The following is a 22,540-nucleotide window of genomic DNA, read 5'->3' as shown; positions in this document are numbered from 1 at the left end:
AAATACACATTCATTAGATTATTATGCAAATATCGTATGTATTGTTTTATGCCAAGACAGTATATAAATAAGAATATATTCATAATATTTCAAGTATTTATTCTCCTTGTAACAATTTTACATTATTATTCATCATAAATAATAGTTACCTCTAGTCTCTACTATACTATAAGTGGTAGTTGAAGCAAACGACTTTATGAGAAGTGAGCAGTGGAATTTAATGGCCAATGACGTAAACAAGTGTCAAAGGTGGCCATAATATACACCGCTGCAGAAGGTTTACAGATGGGAGAAGCGGGCGCTGCCGCTGAGTAACTTGTTGCCACGTGGTGATTACTGTAGAATTCTCTTTTCCCTGTCTCTAACAGCTAGCGAAAATAAATTAGACATTTTTCTCTTTTCTGACTTATTAGCATTCGATATTTGCTTTAAAATCTAACTAATGTTTAATGAGGAGTTATATAAAGGTAGAGTTCTTAAGAATAATAACTTAAGGTACTACCCTAACAATCAATAAATTGGGGGGGGGGGGGGATGATATTGGAGAGCAGAATTATGTGACATTACAAGATCTAATAAAATAATAAAAGCTCATACAAGCTTACTCAAACACTATCATTCTATGAATTCTTTAAAATATATTTTAAATGAAACTTAAAGAATATTGTAGAGTAGATATCAAACGGGACAATAAGTAAAGACCAAAAGTAGTTTGTAACCAATAACCTTGCAGTTAGTATATATTTACCATGCAATTGGTACGAGGAAAATCTAATTACTGCCGGGAAATTAATTACAAGAAAACTAATTTTACGAGCATCCACTTTGTCAATTTCCTTTCTTTAGACACCGCGTCTTTATTTTGTCTCCATATTCTCCAACAAGTTGAAACCATTACTCCACCACTTTAATCTTCATATATATATATATATAGAGAGAGAAGATAGTTCATAGTTGTAAAGTGTATAACCCAACTGGCTCCAAAGCTTTGTTCTTTCTACTCTCCAAGGTAATCTTCCGGACACATAAAAGCACACAATATTAATGTTTATCACTGAATGCAAACGTACGCATGAATGAATGAGTGACAGTTCATGTTTATTAGTATCACTGCTTTGCTAACACTTGCTGCTAAAATGATGTTTGGTTAATCTGTATCTCTTCTTGCTTGAATTTTCTCAATGGTTTTGTATAAACAGTGAGGCCAGAATCCTTATCATGTTATTATTGATAGGAGATTCAGAACCCCTAGGGATTGTTCATATTGTGTTCCTTGATATTTCTGTCAGTCTTAGATTATTCGTATATGGTTACTATTACCTTTGATTTTTTTTTTTTTCAACAGCCAATATATCAGGTTCATTTGGACTGTAAGCTTAATGCTTAAAAAATAATTGATGGAAATTAACTCAAACAGAAACCACAATTTATATACTCCTAGCTTCAGCACAAAATGATGGCTAATTTAATCAAATTAGAAGATTAAAGGTTACTTGTTTTGCATAATTTACATTAATTTCACAAACTTCATTTTCTAAGTACTGCTATAACAGAACTTGATTGCATAGATATCTCCTAGTTCCTGCTATCTTGAATTCTGACTGCTTAGGAGAACAATAATAAAGGAAGGTCAGAGATATTAATTGGTAGTTTTGTAATATAGATTCTTACGTGCATGGTCTTGGCTTGTAATTACAGAGAGAACGTGACCTCTGCTGAGTTTTAAGAAGAATGATGTTTGGGAAAGAATTTAAGGATCAAATGGTGCCTGAGTGGATTGAAGCTTATATGGACTATGTTGGGCTCAAATGCCTCTTGAAACAGATCATTCGCCTCAATCTAAGTATTCAACCTCACCACAATACTCAGAGGAAAGTTGATATTGAGAATCAAGAAAGCGCAAGCCAACACAAACAATATTCCACAAATAGAAAGTTCTGTATACCAGCAGAACTAAGAGAAGATGAGAAATCGTTTTTGCAAAAACTGGATAATGAGCTTGGAAAGGTCAATAGCTTTTACAAAGACAAAGTGGAACAGGCAAAGGGAGAAGCAGCTGCATTGGCCGAACAAATGGATGCTTTGGTTGCTCTCCGTAAGAAGGTGAAACAATCAGATACTGCAGCATCCTCAAAGGTGACTTCTCCAAGCAGGGCTTCAAGTGTAGGTAGGTCCGCCACTATCATTTTATCGGTCGTTTTACGCCTTCATGATCATGAATTATGGTGAATACAAACAGAAACGAGAGCCTTATTAGGAATTGTACCATAATCTTATTGAACAAATGAATAGTTCTTGATTCATATATTATTAATCAGACATGATATGATAAGCAGGATACATTAACATCATATGTTCAATTGCTATGTACCACTTGTTTTGATCCATATTGCAGCAGAATCCTAGAAGATGTACAAAATTTATGTACCTTAGTTATAGCCTTCTTTTTTTATACACCTTTTGCAATTGTTTGTACCCCATATTGCAGTATCTTGACATAGCTTAGCCTCCACTGAATGGTTTTTAGAATCTCATAATTTCATAATTCACTGAGACGGCGCAGAATGTGGCGCAGGATGTTTCCAAGATCGACACAGAATGTTTCTAAAAGTACTTTTGGCGACAACATTCAGCTATGGCAACATAAAATATTGTTGACAAAAGCCTTCCTTCTTGTAGTGTACGTGAAACAGTTGTGGACATTCTAACTGTATGCTTCTGTTTCATATAACTAAATTTGCGCTCATTAGATGTTTAAATGCAGAGAAAGGCCAACAGAAAGAAACGGACATGCCTTGTGAGAACAACATAAAACCAGCTTCTTCGAGCAATAATGAAGAGCCTTCATTAAAAGAACATGGACGAACTCCCTCAGACGTTCTTGAATGTGTCAAAATTCAAAATACATCTGATGGTCCAAAATCGTCGGTAGAAAAACTGTTACTTGGTACCACAGAGAAAGAGTGTAGCTTCAGTCAAGAGGAACTAAAGGAGGTTCAAGAAAAGTTGAAAAAGGCCTTTGTTGAGTTCTATCAGAAACTTCGCAGCCTAAATCAGTACAGGTTCTAAATCTAAGATACATTTTGGATTCTCTTTCTGCATTTATTCTGACTCTTTTTTCAATTGATGAAACAGTTTTATAAATCTCTCGGCATTTTCTAAGATCCTGAAAAATATGAAAAGGTCAGACACTCATCAGGTGCATATTTAGCTTTCTGAATAAAACTTCAATCCCGGAGTAGGTTCAGAAAGTTGCATTCTGTGGTCAATCATGGTAATAATAGTAGTATTATTTTAGTTACCACTAAATGACCATAAATTGCATCACTGGTTGACTGCAGATTACTTCCAGAAAAGCAATGAGATCTTACATGAATGTCGTTGATAACTCCTATATTGGAAGTTCTGATGAGGTCTGTTTCATCACTAAATCAAGATATTTGGATTTATTTTCCATATAGCTTTAGGTAAAACAAGTCTAGTTATATGCACCAATAAAGATTCACTTAGTTTATTTTTTCATGTTCTAGGTTACTCGTCTTCTGAACAAGGTGGAAGCAACATTTGTCAAGCACTTTTCCAATTTTAAGCAGGGGGATGGCATCAAATTATTAAGGCCAAAAAGGAAAAGAGAGAACCACCGCGTACGATTTCTTTCAGGTTGAGAACTTCTCCTTTTTTTTTCAATGTATGTTTTTCTGCATTCAGGTTCTATTATAACCTTTGTGCTCATGGTGTAGGATTCTTCTTTGGATTCTCAATTGCTCTAATTATCGCGGTTGCTTTAGTCATGCAAACAAGAAAGTTACTGGACAAGAAGGAGGCCACCTTATACTTGGATAGCATTTTTCCACTTTACAAGTTAAGAAAAAATTCAGATGTTAAAATGAAAATTCATCTACTTATGACCTTCTCAGTTTTCTCTGACATATATATACACCTTATGTTTTGTTTGCAGTTTCTACGGTTACATTATCTTACATATGCTTCTTGTTGCTGCAAATATATACTTGTGGAGGCGCTATAGAATCAACTACTCGTTTATACTTGGATTCCAGCCAGGAACCGAATTAGACCACAGAGAAGTTTTCGTTTTAGCCTCTGGTCTTACAGTTGTTGTACTCACTACTTTTCTGGTACACCTGCATATCAGGATGGACTCGACAATCCAAGATCACGAGACATATGTTGAACTCCTTCCTTTGGGCTTACTCATTGTGAGATTTTAGATATAAGTTAAATGCCAGTTGAGCACAATCATATAAGTACATTTTATCCAATCACCATTCTCTTATTCAAATGCAGGGTTTAGTTCTCATATGTCTGTGTCCTTTTAACATCATCTATCGTTCAAGCCGTTTCTTCCTTATTCGAAGTCTGTTCCGTTGTATTTGTGCTCCTTTCTACAAGGTGATTGATTCTACCAGGCTTGAATTCTATATATGTTGGACAACATCTTATGTCGATATTCTTAATCTGCAGGTCAAAATGGTTGATTTTTTCTTGGCAGATCAGCTAACAAGCCAGGTTTCTTACTTAATTGGGCCATCAATAGGTGATATGGATCTTGTTTTTCTTTATTTTTGGATTTCTGACCTTTTCTCTACATCTGCTTGACCTCAGACACAAGCCATAAGAAGTTTTGTATACTACATTTGTTATTATGGTTGGGGAAAAGCATTGTCGCCAGGACGAAAAATGTGCCACGTTAGTGATGTCTACGTTATCTTCTATTACATTTCAGCTGCCATACCTTTTTGGATTCGCTTCCTCCAGGTATAATTAACATTTCGCTATAACTAACCTCTACATTAGCCTATATATCTGCATATGTACTCAATGGACCAAATTAATGTACAGTGTATGCGACGATTAATAGAAGAGAAAGACATGAAGCATGGATTCAACGGTTTCACCTATTTCTCAATGCTTCTGTCAGTTGTCTTTCAGTCAACATTCAGACTACGGAAAAAAATGACTTGGAAAGTATGGGCTTTGGCTAGCTCGGTTGTTGCAGCTCTGGCAAACATATGTTGGGATATCAGGATGGACTGGGGTCTTCTTCAAAGAAATTCAAGAAATTTTCTTCTGAGAGACAAGCTCTTACTTCCACATAGAAGTGCATATTATATAGCTATGGTAAAGTTTCTATGTTGATGAAACAAAAATCCCCCGTCTCATTTTTTATCATCTAATATTTTTCTTGCACGTTGGACGGTAGATTCTTGAAGTTCTCCTCAGATTTGTATGGCTGCAACTAGTATTGAGTTTCGACATGCGCCCACTACGTGGAAAAGCCATAACAAGCACATTTGCCTGCTTGGAGATTCTTCGTCGTAGCATTTGGAACGTCTTTAGGTAATATTATTGTCCCTGAGCTGATATTAGGAGTTCAATGGCATTTGTGTTCTCTCTAATAGAGGGAAGAAAATGGATATGTTTTGAAGTTATGATTTCTGTCTCAGATTGGAGAATGAGCACCTAAACAATGTTGGTGAGTACCGAGCATTCAAGTCACTCCCACTGCCCTTTATTACATATGACGAGAAGGTTGACAAGCATGAGTAGAATGACTCTTTAAGTCTTCTTAACATATGTTCTGTTTCATCAAAAGATGAATGTGTAATAGATCACCGTACCCTTTTCTATTAGATAGGGTGGCAATGCATACATTTTCAAGTACTGTTATGTGCACGTTAACTGGATCCTGCAATATATTTAGTACCACAACACTCATCTCCTTCAGAAATGGAGAGATATATAATTTGTTGCTTCATGTTTTCATCTTTCTCCTAAGCAAAGCACATCTTGTTTGCTCATATTATGGTGCATGCATGTATTCTTGGACTATTCTTTGTGGTCCAAACATATCAAAACTAGGTATGAGTAAGTATATATAATAGTATCTGTTGGATACTAATTTGGTTTTGGATTGCGGGTTGCCCATGTGGACTGACCCGACCTATTTAAAGGGATAAGTTGGAGAAGTTACCATGAAGTTAGAGACAGCGGGATTATTTATTAAAGAAGAAAAACATTGGTTGATTAGAGATAATCGGTCGGACCTCTTCTTCCAAAGAAAAGAAAGAATGCTCTTTCTTATCTATTAGAAAAATACTGCTCTCTGATTTTGTAATGATCTAAGCTGTAGCAGGATAAGAGTATTGAGATGTTGTCAACTGGGTTCGATCTCAAGCTGATGCCACAAGTAGGAGTAACTAACTTTCAAAATTAACGGCCGCGATTATATTTCCGTTAATGAGCAGCGAGGGACGAGATTAAGCCACGCCAGCGCGTGGTTTGTTATTAATCAGACGAAGAGAGAGAGAGAGAGAGAGAGAATGCATAACGGATTTCAGGTTCACTTCTTTCCGCTCTCTCCTTCTCTCTCTCTCTCTCTCTCTCTCTCTCTCTCTCAGATTCTAACTCCCTTTTCTTATTCTCTAGATTCTGCAGATCTTCCAGCTATGAGGTCAAGTATACATTTAGTTAGTTTAGCTTAAATTTTCTTCCTTAGATTTGTAATTTGGTATCCATTTCCATTTATAAAAAATTCAGAAAATTGTCCCAATTGTTTGCAATTGCAGTTTTATTTTGAATTTAGCTCAAATCCTTGGTAGATCCTGAATTTGGTATCAGAGCCTCGATTCAACGACTTTGTTGTGAGAATGGCTGAAGGAACTCGTCTCAAACTCATGGATGAAAAACTCGTGAAACATGATGAAATTTCTGAGCAGGTACTCACCAGCAGGAATTTCGTGACACACAAACAGGGATTCAAGGTACCGTGGAACTGATTCTCGTTGACCACTCTAGAGAGGCTTCCTAATAGAGTTCAAGGTGATAATCGTCAAGGCGATGGGTAGCTATCCTGTAAGTGCAGGAGATAGAGGCTAAACAGAAATCAGATTGTTCCAGTTCCCCCTCCTAAATGGGAATTACCCGGCTTCGAAGGACATGAACCCAAGGTATGGATTCGAAAATGTGAAAGATATTTCAATTTATATCGGACTCCAAACAATCATAAGGTAGAGGCAACTGCACTTTACTTAAATGGGTTAGATAAAACTTGGTACCACTCTCTCACTTTAAGTGAAGGAGAGATCAGTTGGACTCAGTTTAAGGAAGAATTGATCTGTAGGTTTGGGGATACAGTGATGGACGACATAGTGGAGGAATTCAATAAGCTAAGTCAGGTTGGTACAATAGATGAGTTTCTGGGCAAGTTTGAGGATATGAAAGCTCAGATGTTAATTAGGAACCCTCATCTTGATGAATCTCATTTTATCTCTAGCTTCATAGGAGCTCTGAAGGAAGAGATTCGATTTGGAGTAAAGTTGTTCAAGCCCACTACACTGAAGTTTGCTATTGAACAACCTAGGTTTCAAGAGATGGCTATAGAAGCTGCACAAAAGAAGAACAAGGTTAGTATTAGACCACCAGCTGTGGGGAGTAGTAGCACCAGTGTCAAAACTGCAGTGAATCCTTCAGTTAAGCCTAATACATTCAGGCTGAGCGCTGAAGTTTATGAGTATAGAAGGAACAATCATCTGTGCTTTAGGTGTGAGGAAAAGTACACACCAGGGCATCAGTGCAAGAAGAAACAGTTGAATTGCTTGATTGGAGAGGTGGAAGCTGCCCTAGAATGTCCTAATGATAATGAGGACCCCTCCCTTGCAGACTTAGTAATTGAAGGGGGTATAGAGCAAGTTGTGCAAGAAGCTGTGTGTTTGAGTGCATTATCAGGGAATAACCAAGGAGTTAACTTTATCTTGGTCAAGGGTTCCGTAAAAAATACTAACCTAGCATTGTTGGTTGATTCTGGCAGTACTCATAGTTTCATAGATGAGAACATTGTAAAGGAGACTGGTCATTAGGCTACTTATTGTCCACCAGCGAGAGTGACAGTTGCTGATATGTCATGTGTACCTCTCATTGTAAAGGTTTTGTATGGAAAATGCAGGGCAGACCTTTTAAGGAAGACCTACTCATCATTCAATTGGGGGGGGGGGGGGTGTGACATTGTGCTGGGAAATGATTGGATGAAGACACACAATCCTACTATGTTTGACCATGAGAAGAATTGTGTTACCATTGGGAGAAAGGGAAATAAGCTGGTACTACATGGAATTCTAGAAGAAGGTAAGCTAAATATGATTTCTAGTAAGACTATGAGCAAGGTGCTTAAGAAAGGGCAAGCACTCTTAGCTCATTTGTTCATGATGAACTCAGTGGTAGCCACAGGACAGGACCCAGTGGAAGAAGCTATACAGACAGTGCTAGAGCAGTATGAGGATGTGTTTGCTGAACCTAAGTCACTACCTCCTACTAGAGCATTGGACCACTCAATTCCTCTCAATCCAGGTGCCATGCCTGTGACTTTGAAGCCCTACAGGTACAACTATTATCAGAAGAATGAACTAGAGAAGCAAGTCGAGGAAATCCTGACAAATGGCATCATTCAGCAGAGCCAATCTCCCTTTTCTTCCCCAACTCTTCTTGTTAAGAAGAAGGATAGGACATGGAGGTTTTGTGTCGACTATAAGGGACTGAATGATATCACTATAAAGGATAAATATCCAATTCCCATTGTGGATGATTTATTGGATGAGCTTCATGGTTTTGTGATATTTTCTAAAGTGGATTTGAGAGCTGGCTATCACCAGATCAGAATGAGGGAAGAGGATATACTTAAGACTGCTTTCAGAACACATATGGGCCACTATGAGATCAAGGTTATGCCGTTTGGATTGACCAATGCTCCTGCAACCTTCCAAGCACTGATGAACCAGGTTTTTCAATCATACTTAAGGATATTTGTCTTAGTTTTTTTTTGATGACGTACTCATATATAGTGAATCACTAGAAAGGCATGTTGAACACTTAGCTGCTGTGTTTGCTGTTCTGAGAAACCATTCCCTCTTTGCAGAAAAATCCATGTGTTCATTTGGACAGGCTCAAGTTGAGTATTTAGGCCATGTGATCACTAAGGAGGGTGTTTCCACTGATCCAAGCCAAGATACAAGCCATGGTTGAATGGCCCAGGCCTAGTTCAGTTAAGTCTGTCAGAGGCTTTTTGGGTCTAACAGATTACTACAGGAAGTATATGGTGCCATCTGCAGGCCATTTACTGATCTTCTCAAGAAGGATTCATTCAAATGGAATGATGAGGCTGAACTATCTTTCTCAGCACTCAAGTCTGCTATGACTTCCACCGCAGTGCTGATATTACCTGGTTACTCTAAGGAGTTCACAGTGGAAACATATGCTAGCCATAGTGGAATTGGGGTTGTACTAATGCACGAGGGTAGGCCAGTGGCCCATTTCAGTAAGGTCTTAGCCCCAAGGCATACGGACAAGTCCATTTATGAGAAAGAGTACATAGCTCTACTAAATGCAGTCGATAAATGGAGACACTATCTGCAGTTCAAACACTTTGCGATCAGGACTGACCATCATAGCCTGAAGTACCTACTAGAGCAAGGGTCACCACTGCTGTCCAACAGAAAGGGTTGACAAAACTACTGGGGCTCGACTATGAAATACAATATAAAAAGGGGCCTAAGAATAGGGTGTCAGATGCTTTATCTAGACAGTATGAGAATTGTGTCACTAATCTACCTCAGGAGACTGCACAACTAATGGCTATCAGTACTTCAGTTCCCTCATGGATGCAAGAAATAGCTTCAAGTTATGAAAGGGACCCTCTGGCTACAGATCTAATTGCTCAGCTGACAGTTGACTTGCAAGGTCCCATTCTGTTGGCATTATTCATCTGGGGTGCTCAGGAAAAGGGGGAAGATTTATGTTGGGAGTAATGGCAATCTAAGACAACAACAGATTGCTACTTTTCATGATTCACCTATGGGTGATCATTTTGGACAATTGGGGACACTCAAAAGGCTATCACAACTGTTCTATTGGGCTGGGATGAAGCAAATGGTTATTAACTTTGTGGCTAGTTGTGATGTGTGTGTCAGGAGTAAGGATGACAATGTAGCTTATCCAGGTCTATTGCAGCCCCTTCATATTCCTAACCAAGCATGGAGTCACATTAGTATGGATTTCATTGAAGGGTTGCCTAAATCAAGAAACAAGGATGTGATACTAGTAGGGGTGGACAGAATGACAAAGTATGCCCATTTGATAGCTCTATATCACCCTTATACTGCTGTAGCAGTAGCTGACTTGTTCTGGAAAAGAGTGCATAGCCTTCATGGCACACCTGAGTCCATTTTTACTGACAGAGACATGGTCTTCTTAAGTAATTTTTGGCATGCACTATTCAAGTTGCTAGGCACTATGTTGCATTATACTACAGCATACCATCCCCAAAGTGATGGCCAAACTGAGAGGGTGAACAAATGTTTGGAAAACTAACTAAGATGCATGACTGCTAGCAGGCCTACTAATTGGAAACAATGGCTAAATGCTGCAGAATGGTGGTACAACACCAACTTCCACACCAGCCTGAAGTGCACTCCCTTTGAAGCTTTATATGGATATTCTCCACCTCACTTGTCCATTGGCCCACTCATTGAAACCATAGTTCCAGCTGCTGAGGATGCTTTCATGAGAAGACAACAAATGCAACAATTGCTTAAAGACAACTTAAGTAAGGCACATAAAAGGATGAAGTATTACGCTGACAAAAAGACGACTGAAAGGGAATTCCAAGTTGGTGACATAGATTACTTAAAACTCCAGCCATATAGGCAGACTTCTATTGCTCTAAGGAAGAATCTGAAGCTCAGCTCGAAATATTATAAGCCTTATCAGATACTTGCTCGAATTGGTCAGGTAGCTTACAAATTGGAACTGCCTCCAGATTCTAAGGTACATCCTGTGTTCCATGTATCGCTACTCAAAAAGAAGGTTGGAAACAGGGTAGTCGTGCAAACTGTACTACCTAGCACTGGTGAAGATGGACAATTTTTAGTTAAACCAATTGCAATCCTACAAAGACAGATTGTGAAGAAGAACAATGCAACAGTCGTAAAGGTATTAGTGCAATGGTCCATTTTATCACCAGAAGATGCAACTTGGGAGGACTATCACAATATCAAGGCATAATTTCCTGACTTTGATTCTCATCCTGAAGGTCAAGGATGGTTTGAAGGGAGAGGGTATGTAATGATCTAAGCTGTAGCCGATTAAGAGTAGCGAGATGTTGTCAACTGGGTTCGATCTCAAGCTGATGCCACAAGTAGGAGTAACTAACTTTCAAAATTAACGGCCGCGATTATATTTCCGTTAATGAGCAGCGATGGACGAGATTAAACCACGTCAGCGCTTAGTTGTTATTAGTCAGATGAAGAGAGAGAGAGAAGGCATAACAGATTTTAGGTTCACTTCTTTCCACTCTCTCCTTCTTCTTCTTCTTCTTCTTCTCTCAGATTCTAACTCCCTCTTCTTCTTCTCTAAATTCTGCAGATCTTCCAGTTATGGGGTCAAGTATACATTTAGTTAGTTTAGCTTAAATTTTCTTTCTTAGATTTGTAATTTGGTATCCATTTCCATTTATAAAAAAATTCAAAAAATTGTCCCACTTGTTTGGAATTGCTCTTTTATTTTGAATTTAGCTCAAATCCTTGGTAGATCCTAACAGATTTTCTCCCAAAAAGAACATACAAACAAAGAGGACATTTAGTTCGTGAATTAGACGTTGTTTCCTAATGAATCAATGTTCGACTAGGAATAACTCTTTTGGTGGTGAGCTTAATAATTTGCACTGCATCAAAAAGATGCACAATCTATTATTCTCTCTTCATATTTTAATCTAACATCATCTTTAACCTCATAATATAACAACTATGTATATTAAGCATCTGGCGAAAATAAACCAAAATATTATTAGTATAAATTAAGTTCCACTTTACATCCCCCTATAAGAACAAGAGTAAGGCACAAAAGTTGATATGTTTATTGAAACAATGCAGTCTTTAAATACAAGAATGAAAAGTCAATTCCCTAAACTAACTCCTCTGGAAGAGGAGAACTAAACTACTTGCTGAACAAACTCCTTGAATAAGGAGATTTATTTGAGAAAATAAAGGACTAGCAAAATCCAAACTACTAGCTAAAGAAGTGATCAAAGCAATAAACCAGTAGGTAGTTAATGTCACGATCCAAACAGATGGACCGCGACGGGCACCGGGTACCTTACTCAACCGAGTACCAACATAACGTATCTTTTCATGTCATAATATCATAAATAACTGAGTCGGAGAGGCTGCCGTAAAATAGGTAGAATACAACAGGTAATGCCAACTTATACATAGAACATATGGGCCTCTAAGACCAAAATAACCACTTGAATTGTCTCAGTAGTACGGGATTTCTTTTGGGGTAGGTATTCTAGTTGACAGGGATAATATTTCTTCTGACCATGTGCTACTCCCTCTTCGGAAAACTCGAGTTTGCTATCACCAAATCAAAAGCTCTAGAGAAATCCAACAGCGAAGTACTTCCCTCATTTCTATCCCCAAATCAGAACCCGCCATGCACATTATCATAACCCCTAGCATTAGCCCCAATATGGCCATTAAAATCCCTCCAACGAAAAGCTTCTTGGTGCGCAGAATACTACGCACCATCTCGTCCAAGTTCTCCCAGAATTGTCTCTTGACCTCCTCGCCCAAACTTACATGAGGAGCATATGCGCTAATCATGTTTAAAGTAATCCCCCCAACCACAAGCTTAACATCCATCATACTATCGTTTACCCTCATAAACTCGACCACTAGCTCCCTAATTTCCCTGTCAACTAGAATACCTACCCCAAAAGATAATATTTCTTCTGATGTACTACCTCTAGACAGAGCTAGTATCTTTTGGGGATCGAGGCGTTAGTTCTTGAAATGACCGGCTGGGTCGTTACATCCTCCCACACTTAAATATTCGTTCGTCCTCGAACGAGCATAGAGACATACCTGAAGTAGTGAAAAGATGAGGGTAACGGCTGTGCATATCCTGCTCGGTCTCCCAAGTGGCCTCCTCGACCGGCTGACCCCGCCACTGAACCTTCATTGATACAATGTTCTGTGACCTTAGCTTTCGAACCTGCCTGTCCAATATCGCCACTGGCTCCTCAACATACGATAGATCCTTGTCCAACTAGACTGAACTGAAATCCAACACGTGCGACGGATCACCGTGATACCTCCGGAGCATCGAATCATGAAATACCAGATGAACTCCTGCCAAGCTGGGAGGTAAGGCAAGCTCATAAGCAACCTCCCCAACACGCCACAATTTCTCAAAAGGGCCAATAAACCTCGGACTCAATTTCCCTTTCTTCCCAAATCTCATAACGCCCTTCATAGGCGAAACCCGCAGCAAAACCCGCTCTCCAACCATATAGGAAACATCACGAACCTTCTAGTCCGCATAACTCTTCTGTCTGGACTGGGCTGTACGGAGTCTATCCTGAATCACCTTGACTTTCTCCAAAGCATCCTGTACTAAGTCTGTGCCCAATAATCTAGCCTCGCCCGGCTCGAACCAACCTACCGGGGACCTACACCGCCTACCATACAAGGCCTCATACGGTGCCATCTAAATGCTGGAATGATAGCTGTTGTTGTAAGCAAACTCAGCCAGTGTCAAGAACTGATCCTAAGAACCTCCAAACTCCATCACACACGCACAGAGCATATCCTGAAGAATCTGAAAGGTGCGCTCGTACTGTCCGTCCGTCTAGGGGTGAAATGATGTGCTCAACTCTACCCGAGTGCCCAACTCATGCTGTACGACCTTCCAGAACCGTGATGTGAACTGAGTATCTCTATCTGAAATAATACAAACTGGAATACCATGCAGACGGAAAATCTCCCGGATATTAATCGCCGCCAACCGCTCCGAAGAATAGGTGGTACACATAGGAATGAAATGTGCGGACTTGGTCAGCCGATCCACAATCACCCAAATGGCATAGAACTTATTTAAAGTCCGTGGGAGCCCAACTACGAAGTCCATGGTGATCCGCTCCCACTTCCACTCCAGAATCTCTATCTGCTGAAGCAATCCAACCGGTCTCTGGTGCTCATACTTTACCTGCTGATAATTGAGGCACCGAGCTACAAAATTAACTATATTTTTCTTCATCCGCCTACACCAATAGTGCTGTCTCAAATCCCGGTACATCTTCGCGGCACTCGGATGGATGGAATACCGCGAACTATGGGACTCCTCTAGAATCAACTCCCGAAGCCCATCAACATTAGGTACACAAACCCGACCCTGCATCCGCAATACCCCGTCATCACCAATAGTCACATCCCTGGCATCGCCATGCAGGACCTTGTCCTTGAGGACAAGCAAATGAGGGTCATCAAACTAACACTCCCGGATACGATCAAACAAGGAAGACCGAGAAACCACACAAGCAAGGACCCGACTAGGATCCGAAAGATCCAATCTCACAAACTGACTGGCTAAGGCCTGAACATCCATCGCCATAAGCCTCTCTGCTGCTGGTAGATAAGCCAAACTCCCCAAACTCTCTGCCCGGTGACTCAAAGCATCGTCCACCACATTGGCCTTGCCCGGGTGATACAAAATAGTGATATCATAGTCCTTCAGTAGCTCTAACCACCTCCTCTAATGCAAGTTAAGGTCCTTCTACTTGAACAGATGCTGCAAACTCCGGTGATCAGTATAAATCTCACAAGGCACACCGTACAAATAATGACGCCAGATCTTCAAGGCGTGAACAATAGCAGTTAACTCAAGATCATGGACAGGATAATTCTTCTCATGAACCTTCAATTGTCTGGACGCGTAGGCAATCACCCTACCGTCATGCATCAATACCGCTCCAAGGCCGATCCTTGAGGCATCACAATAGACAGTATAAGACCCCGAACCGGTAGGCAATATCAAAACTAGGGCTGTAGTAAATGCTGCCTTGAGCTTCTGAAAGCTCTCCTCACACTCTTCCGTCCACTGGAACGGAGCACCCTTCTGGGTCAGTCTGGTCATAGGTGCTGCAATGGATGAAAATCCCTGAACAAATCGACGGTAATAACCCGCCAAGCCAAGAAAACTACAGATCTCTGTAGTTGAGGATGGTCTGGGCCAACTCTGTACTGCTTCCACTTTCTTCGGATCCACCTTTATCCCCTCACTAGATACTACGTGACCCAAGAATGCCATGGAATCCAACCAAAACTCACATTTCGAGAACTTAGCATATAACTTCTTTTCCCTCAAAGTCTGAAGCACTGTCCTCAGGTGCTGCTCATGATCTACCCGACTCCGGGAATGTACCAGAATGTCATCAATAAAGACAATGACGAATGAGTCAAGATATGGCCGGAATACACTGTGCATCAAATGCATGAAGGCTGCTGGGGCATTGGTCAGCCCAAATGACATAACAAGGAACTCGTAATGACCGTAGCGAGTCCTGAAGGCAGTCTTTGGGATATCTGGCTCCCGAATTTTCAACTGATGATAGCCTGAATGCAAGTCAATCTTAGCAAACACACAAGCACCCTGTAACTGATCAAACAGGTCATCAATATGAGGCAAAGGATAACGGTTCTTCACTGTAACCTTGTTCAACTGGCGATAATCAATACACATACGCATGGAACCGTCCTTCTTCTTCACAAATAAGACAAGAGCACCCCAAGGTGATACACTGGGCCGAATGAAACCCTTATCAAGCATTCCTGTAATTGCTCCTTTAGCTCCTTCAACTCAGAAGGAGCCATACGGTACGGAGGAATAGAAATGGGCTGAGTGCCCAGCAACAGATCAAAGCCAAAACAATATCTCTATCGGGCGGGATGCCCAGAAGATCAGCTGGAAACACATCAGAGAAATCCCGTACTACTGGGACTGAATCACTTGTAGGGGTATCAATACTGACATTTCTCACATAATCTAGATACGCATCACACCCCTTCTCAACCATACACTGCGCCTTAAGAAATGAAATAACTCTACTGGAAGTATGATCTAAGGTATCCCTCCACTCTACTCGCGGTACACCTGGCATAGCCAGCGTCACGATTTCGCATGAAAATCAAGAATAGCATAATGGGGCGACAACCAGTCCCTGCCCAGAATAACATCAAAGTCTACCATGCTGAGCAATAATAAATCGGCTCTGGTCTCAAAACCACTAAGAGAAATCAAACACGACCGATAAACGCGGTCCACAACAAGAGAATCTCCAACAAGAGTAGAAATATAAAAAGGAGAACTCAAAGAATCCCGAGATATGCCCAAATATGGGGAAAAATAAGAGGACACATAAGAATAAGTGGAGCCTAGATCGAATAAAACCGATACATCTCTATGACAGACCAGGATAATACCTGTGATGACAGAATCGGAGGCAACAGCCTCAATACGGGCAGGAAGGGCATAGTATCTGGCCTGGCCTCCCCCTTTAGGGTGACCTCTACCTCCTCGACCTCCACCTCTAGCTGGCGGGGTAGGTGGGGTAGCAACTGGTGCCGTAATCATAGCCTGAGAACTCTGCGGGGCACGCTGTGGCTTAGAAGTCTGTGATATTGCACCCCTCCTAAGTCTAGGGCAATCCCTCACCATATGGCGTGTGTCACCACACTCAAAACAAGCTCTAGGAGGATGTGGCGGCTGTGACCGGCTCGGGCTAGGTCTGCTGGAGTGACCACTGGAAGCACCCCGTGCAGGAGGCACACTAGATACTGGAGGTGCATAATAAGGCTCCTGAGGTCTAGGAGGAGCTGGAATACCACTGGCTACTGGAAGAGCTGAATGAATGGGGCGACTCATATAACCCCTACCATGACGAGCTGAAGCTGGGGCACAAGCACCAGAATAATGGCCCGACTCTTGAGACCTCTTGGCCTCCCTCTCCTCTCGGTCCCGAGCATGCATCCCTCTCTCTCCTGCATGCTCACCACCTGCTGATAAGAAATATCCATCTCCAACTCCCGAGCCATACTAGACCTGATACTGGGAATGGGCCGCTCAATAAACCGGCAAACCTTCTCACGAACAGAAGAAACCAAAGCTGGTATATGTCTAGCGAAATCGGTGAAACGGACAGCATACTCCGAGACAGTCATAGTGCCCTGGTGCAAATGCTCAAACTCTGCGTGCCATGCGTCCCTGAGGCTCTGAGGAACATACTATCTCGTGAAAATATTTAAAAACTGAGTCCAAGTCAGGGAAGCTGCCTCATCCGGACTGTCTAACTCATAAGCACGCCACCACTGATAGGCGGCTCCCCGAATCTGGAAGGTAGTGAAGGAAACCTCGCTCGATCCTGATATACCCATGGTACGGAGGATACGATAACACTCCTCTAGAAATCCCAGAGCATCATCTGATGCTAGTCCACTGAATATAGGAGGCTGATACTTCTTGAACCTCTCAAGCCTCTTCTGCTCCTCCTCTGAAGCTAATGCCCTCTCCTTGGGCTGAGCTGGGGCTACAGGCTGTGCCGGTATAATCTCTAAGACATGCTCAACATGCACTCGCTGCTCAGGAGTGCGGGAAGCGGGAGTCTGTGCTCCTCCCCCGGCCTGGGATGTGGTTGCAGGAAGGGAAAGTAGCCCTGCCTGAGCAAAAGTGGTGTACATACTCATAAACTGAGCAAGAGTCTCCTGTAGTGCTGGAGTAGTAGTAGCTGTAGATGTATCAAGCGCCTGGGTTCCAGATGGAACTGCTGGTGGCTCCTCGGTAGCAGCTCACGCGGGTGCTCTGGCTGCACCGCGTGAGCGTCCTCGGCCTCTACCCCGGCCCTGACCTCTGACGGCTCTCGCAGGGGGCGCGGGTGTCTAGTCACCTCCAGTAGCACGTGTCCTCACCATCTGTGAGAGAATAGAAGACAGAAGTTTAGAATTTCGATATCGAAAATCTCGCACGACAAGGAATTCAAATGAAGGGAAATTTTCTTAACAGTTACATAGCCTCTCGTAGATAAGTACAGACGTCTCCATACCGATCCACGAGACTCTAATAAACCGGCTTGTGATTCATGACTCCTATGAACCTAGAGCACTGATACCAACTTGTCACGACCCAAGTTTGCCCTCTGTGAACAGTCGTGACGGGCACCTAGTCTCTACGACTAGGTAAGCCTAAAAAATGCGGAAAAGAAACTAATAAAAATCGAGATAACAAAGTATAACAGTGTTTAAGATGGAGCCCGACATATAACAATCAAAGAATTTCAACCTAACATTCCCAAAATTCGGAACCCCATGAATCACAAGCTAAGAGTACAAAAGATGCTCTAACTCCAGAAATGTCTAACAATAACGAAGATACAGAAGGGCTATACTACTACAGAGAATGGAAAGGGACTCCTCGGTCTGCGGACACGACAGATATACCTCGACGTCTCTATAGAAAGCGCCTCGCCTCAAGGGTGATAAGACTGAGTGGAAGTACCTGGATCTGCACACGCAAAAACATGTGCAGGAAAGGGCATGAGTACACCATAACGGTACCCAATAAGTGCCAAGCCTAACCTCGGTCGAGTAGTGACGAGGAAGGTCAGGGCCCTACCAGTCATATACAGTAATATATAAGGAAGATGAGCAGTAGTGAAGAAATACAGATAATGTGAGAAACAACAACCACAACCAAGGCAAATAATCACAGAAGGTATGAAACTCAACATAGAGATAACAACCGGGCGTCTACAAGGATCCCCTCCTATAGCCCCAAAAGTAAATAATCAGTGGATCTCCCGGGTGCTGTCCCGTAGTCCATATAACTGTGCAGGGGGATCTACCAGAATACCATATCCGTAGTCCCAAATAAACAGACAAGGGGGATCTACCGGGAACCGCCCGTAGTCCCAAAGTAAACACGTAGCAACAACACAAGAATAATCAACTCAATTCAGTTTAATATCAAAATAGACAGGTAATTCTAACCTAGCATGCTGCACATAGTTCAAATAAGGCAGTTTGAGCAAGTAGGCAATTTAGTCATTTAGGCATGCTTTCCTAAGCTAATAGTAAGCTCAAAGTTCAAGTAGTGTAAACGGTGAAGTAAAATACGAAATATAGGTACTTAAATGAAAAACAGGATTTTCAACAACCAGCACAAGTACGCGCTCGTCACCTCACGTACAAGGCATTTCAAATATCACAGTACCAAATCCTAAGGGGAGTTCCCCCACACAAGGTTAGAAAAGCCACTTACCTCGAACCAGCTCAATCAAATCTATACCACGTTCTTGCCACGAGTATCCGACTCCAAATGGTCCAAATCTATTCAAAGTAACTGCATAATGTAAATAACACTTCAAGTAGCTAATTCAACTAATAAATTCTAAGCTAATACGCGAAAGTAGAAACAATGACCAAAATGCCCCTCGGCCCATGTCTCGGAATCGGGTAAAATTTACAAATTCAGAACCCTCACACTCTCACGAGTTCATACATACCAAAATTGTTCCAATCCGACATCAAAAACTTGATCAAAACCCCAAAATTAGGCCTAAGAACCTTTTCCAAATTTTTCCCGATTTCTCATCCCAAATCCGAAATTAGATGATGAATTCATTATTAGATTAATGGGTTATAAGCAAAACGGAGTTAAGAATCATTACCAGTTAACTCCCTCCGAAAATCTCTCCAAAAATCGCCTCCTACCGAGCTCCCAATTCAATTTTCCAAGTTTTGATTTCAAACCCTCGTTCTTCCCCTTTTCTGACCAGTGAAACTGCAACTGCGGCTCTGGGACCGCACCTGCGGTCCCGCTTCTGCGTAGACCAAGTTGCACATTACACAAGAATTTCCGCACGTGCGACTCCCTTACCGCACCAGCATTCTCGCAGGTTTTTCGACTTCTCGCACCTGCGGCTTCTGGAGCCTGGACCAAAATCCGCTTCTGCGGTCACCAAGCCGCTTCTGTGGTGCCGCACCTGCGGTCCCATTCACGCAGGTGCGGTTATGACAGGTTCAGCCAATATCAAATTTTTCTTTAGTCCAATTCAACTTCCGTTAAGCACCCGAAACTCACCCGAGGCCCCCGGGACCTCAACCAAACCTGCCAACCAATCTTAAAACATCATACGAACTTATTCCAACCTTCGAATCACATCAAACAATGCTAAAACCACAAATCACTTTCCAATCCAAGCTTAAGGATTTCCAAAACTTCAAATTTCCGCTTTCGATCAAAAAGTCTATCAAACCTCGCGCGAATGACCTGAAATTTTGCACACACGACACATTCAACACTACGGAGCTACTCCAACTCTGGGAATTCCATTCCGACCCCTAGATCAAAATCTCACTATCGAACCGGAAACTTCAAAAATTTAACTTTCGGCACTTCAAGCCTAATTAAGCAACGGACCCCCAAAACACAATCCGAACATGCCCCTAAGCCTGAAATCACCCAACGGAGCTAACGGAATCGACGGAATTCCATTCCGAAGCCATCTTCACACTGCTCCAACTACGGTCCAAATTCTAAATCTTAAACTCTCATTTAGGGACTAAGTGTCCCAAAACACTCCGAAACTCAAAACGAAACCTCCCGGCAACTCAGAATAGCAGAAATAAACACGGGGAAAGTAGTTAATAGGGGATCGGGACGTTAATTCTTAAAACGACCGGCCGGGTCATTACACTTCCTAACACAACTGGAGTGCAAACTTTAGCACCCATAAACTGTATAGTACATGTAAAAACAATTGCAAACTCAAAAGGAGAAAATATGACCCCAATAGCAACCAAGCCACTTATAGGTGCCATGTCCCACAAGGGAGCAAATTCTCACTTGTTACATACCTTGCGGATACATGCGTAACTATAGAGGCGAGCATAAGCACTTCCCCTAGCAACAAGAAAGTTTGTTGTACAAATTGTATGAGGCTTTAATAAAGCAGTGTGCACTTGAAAGTTTGAAGGGGTTCTAGTTTACAACTGAACATTGACTCTCCATGTGGCAAGATCAAATTCTAAAGCTTTTAAATCATGTGCTTGACTTAATCTCTCTGCCATATCAATGTACTTGTCTTCTTCATAGTATCTTGTACTAAGATGCCCCTCACTGTATGTGACTGTCAATGCTGATCTAACTACTGGCATCACCAATAGTGATGTAAAATTCGTTAAAGGGATAAGCTCAAGACCCCTCCATTACCTAGATTTCTCAAGCTCAATAATGTCAGAACAATCTAGATCCATGTATTCAAGTAGCGCATTCCACTGCGTTATCCACATATGTCGCACTAGACTAACAAGACTAAGTGCTAAGAGAACCTCCAGGGAAATACTAAAATGTTCATATGCGTCAGTACTTACATGTTTCAGCCCAAGGCCACAAACTTGCACACCTCACAATGCAATATTAAAACATAAGTTGAAGGTAAACTGCTATCTGTAAATATAGTCTCGTTGGTGCCATAGGGTAGAGGAATATAATGTGTACTAGGATCAAATGCAATGTCTAATCCCGTTTAATCAGGTGGAAAGTGAATCAAAGCTAATAGAAATTCAGCATGACCAAGTTCATATATGGGATCAATTTTACCTCTGTGTAGAAGTTGATCGTGATTGTTAGCTGAAAGAAAACAAGGTATCACCTCTAAGCATTGAGCCATCCCAAGTCCAAGTTGAGGGCAAAGTAGTTTAGATTGTCCAGCAAGTAATTGGTAACAATAACCATTTAGAAATTTGTGAATATCAAACATGACTAGGTCACATGGAATAGAGAATGTAGAATTAAACCCTAACGAATGTTTCGTTGTGATTGCAACAACAAACTCTAGAGATTCGACTCCGATGTTAATAGTTTCACTAATCCATAGCACCATTGTGAATGTTAAAGCATGGTGTAATGCACTTAGCTCAAGAGCCCTTCCACTCGAAAAAGACCTCAACTGATCAATTATGTATTGCTCCTCTATTTGAGTAGTGGCATCATCAAAAGAACACATAAATGAATCTGCTATAGACTCTCCCAGTAGCTTGTACATTGCACAAGATTTTATGCAATTACCATTATGTGCAACAATCATATCAACTCTACCCAAAGCAACCTTAAATACCTTCCTAGTGTCGAACCACTTGTCCACATAACTTGCTTTATGAACTAGACCAAACAGAGAAAACAAGAGTCCAGTAGCTTTATCCATCCGAATATGCGGTGACTGCTTAAAGTAACTTTCAGCTAATACATGGAGCCCTCGCTGTCTTTTTTGCTCCCTAGCTGACTCTCTAGATTTTGACAACAAGAATCCTGGAAAATTGCGCTCTTGCGCAGTATCAACCCAATTGCATTTGTGTAAGCCAAAACGCGACATCTGATTTTGATTAGCCCCACCGATATCTTCAAGATAACTACTCAACCATGGAATTGTGCCAAACCATATGGTACCATCAAATGGAAACTCTATTACGTCAAATCTTACAATCGCATTCGACACCACAGTTCCTTGGCTAGTAAAACCCAGGAAATCCAATGTATCCCATTGAGGAAATTTGTCAAACACCCCAGCTATAGTATAATCTCGTGAATTTTCTTCCTCCCCATCATCAGATCCGGTGGTATCATCTAACACCTCCGTATG

The 22,540-nt window shown here is 41.4% G+C and overlaps 1 protein-coding gene across 3 annotated transcripts; it reads left to right on the top strand.

The window, feature by feature from the left end:
* Nucleotides 956-5,763, top strand: LOC109233283 (phosphate transporter PHO1 homolog 10-like). Of its 3 annotated transcripts, none has more exons than XM_019399097.1 (14): nt 956-1,009; nt 1,699-2,167; nt 2,765-3,062; nt 3,136-3,199; nt 3,342-3,413; nt 3,531-3,660; nt 3,741-3,861; nt 3,959-4,217; nt 4,306-4,410; nt 4,483-4,527; nt 4,624-4,776; nt 4,861-5,139; nt 5,222-5,358; nt 5,466-5,763. In XM_019399097.1, the coding sequence occupies exons 2-14, from the start codon at nt 1,732-1,734 to the stop codon at nt 5,566-5,568; spliced, it is 2,202 nt and encodes a 733-aa protein (XP_019254642.1). In that variant the 5' UTR covers nt 956-1,009; nt 1,699-1,731; the 3' UTR covers nt 5,569-5,763. The 3 variants fall into 3 exon arrangements, with proteins under 3 accessions (XP_019254642.1, XP_019254644.1, XP_019254643.1); XM_019399099.1 differs by lacking the exon at nt 956-1,009 and adding an exon at nt 2,576-2,680 and having other exon boundaries at nt 2,102-2,167; nt 5,466-5,762; XM_019399098.1 differs by lacking the exon at nt 956-1,009 and adding an exon at nt 2,564-2,680 and having other exon boundaries at nt 2,130-2,167; nt 5,466-5,762.

Source organism: Nicotiana attenuata, chromosome 10, assembly GCF_001879085.1.
Source record: "Nicotiana attenuata strain UT chromosome 10, NIATTr2, whole genome shotgun sequence".
NCBI lineage: Eukaryota > Viridiplantae > Streptophyta > Magnoliopsida > Solanales > Solanaceae > Nicotiana > Nicotiana attenuata.
Note: the sequence above shows the minus strand (reverse complement) of the source record. Positions and strands in the feature narration are given on the sequence as shown.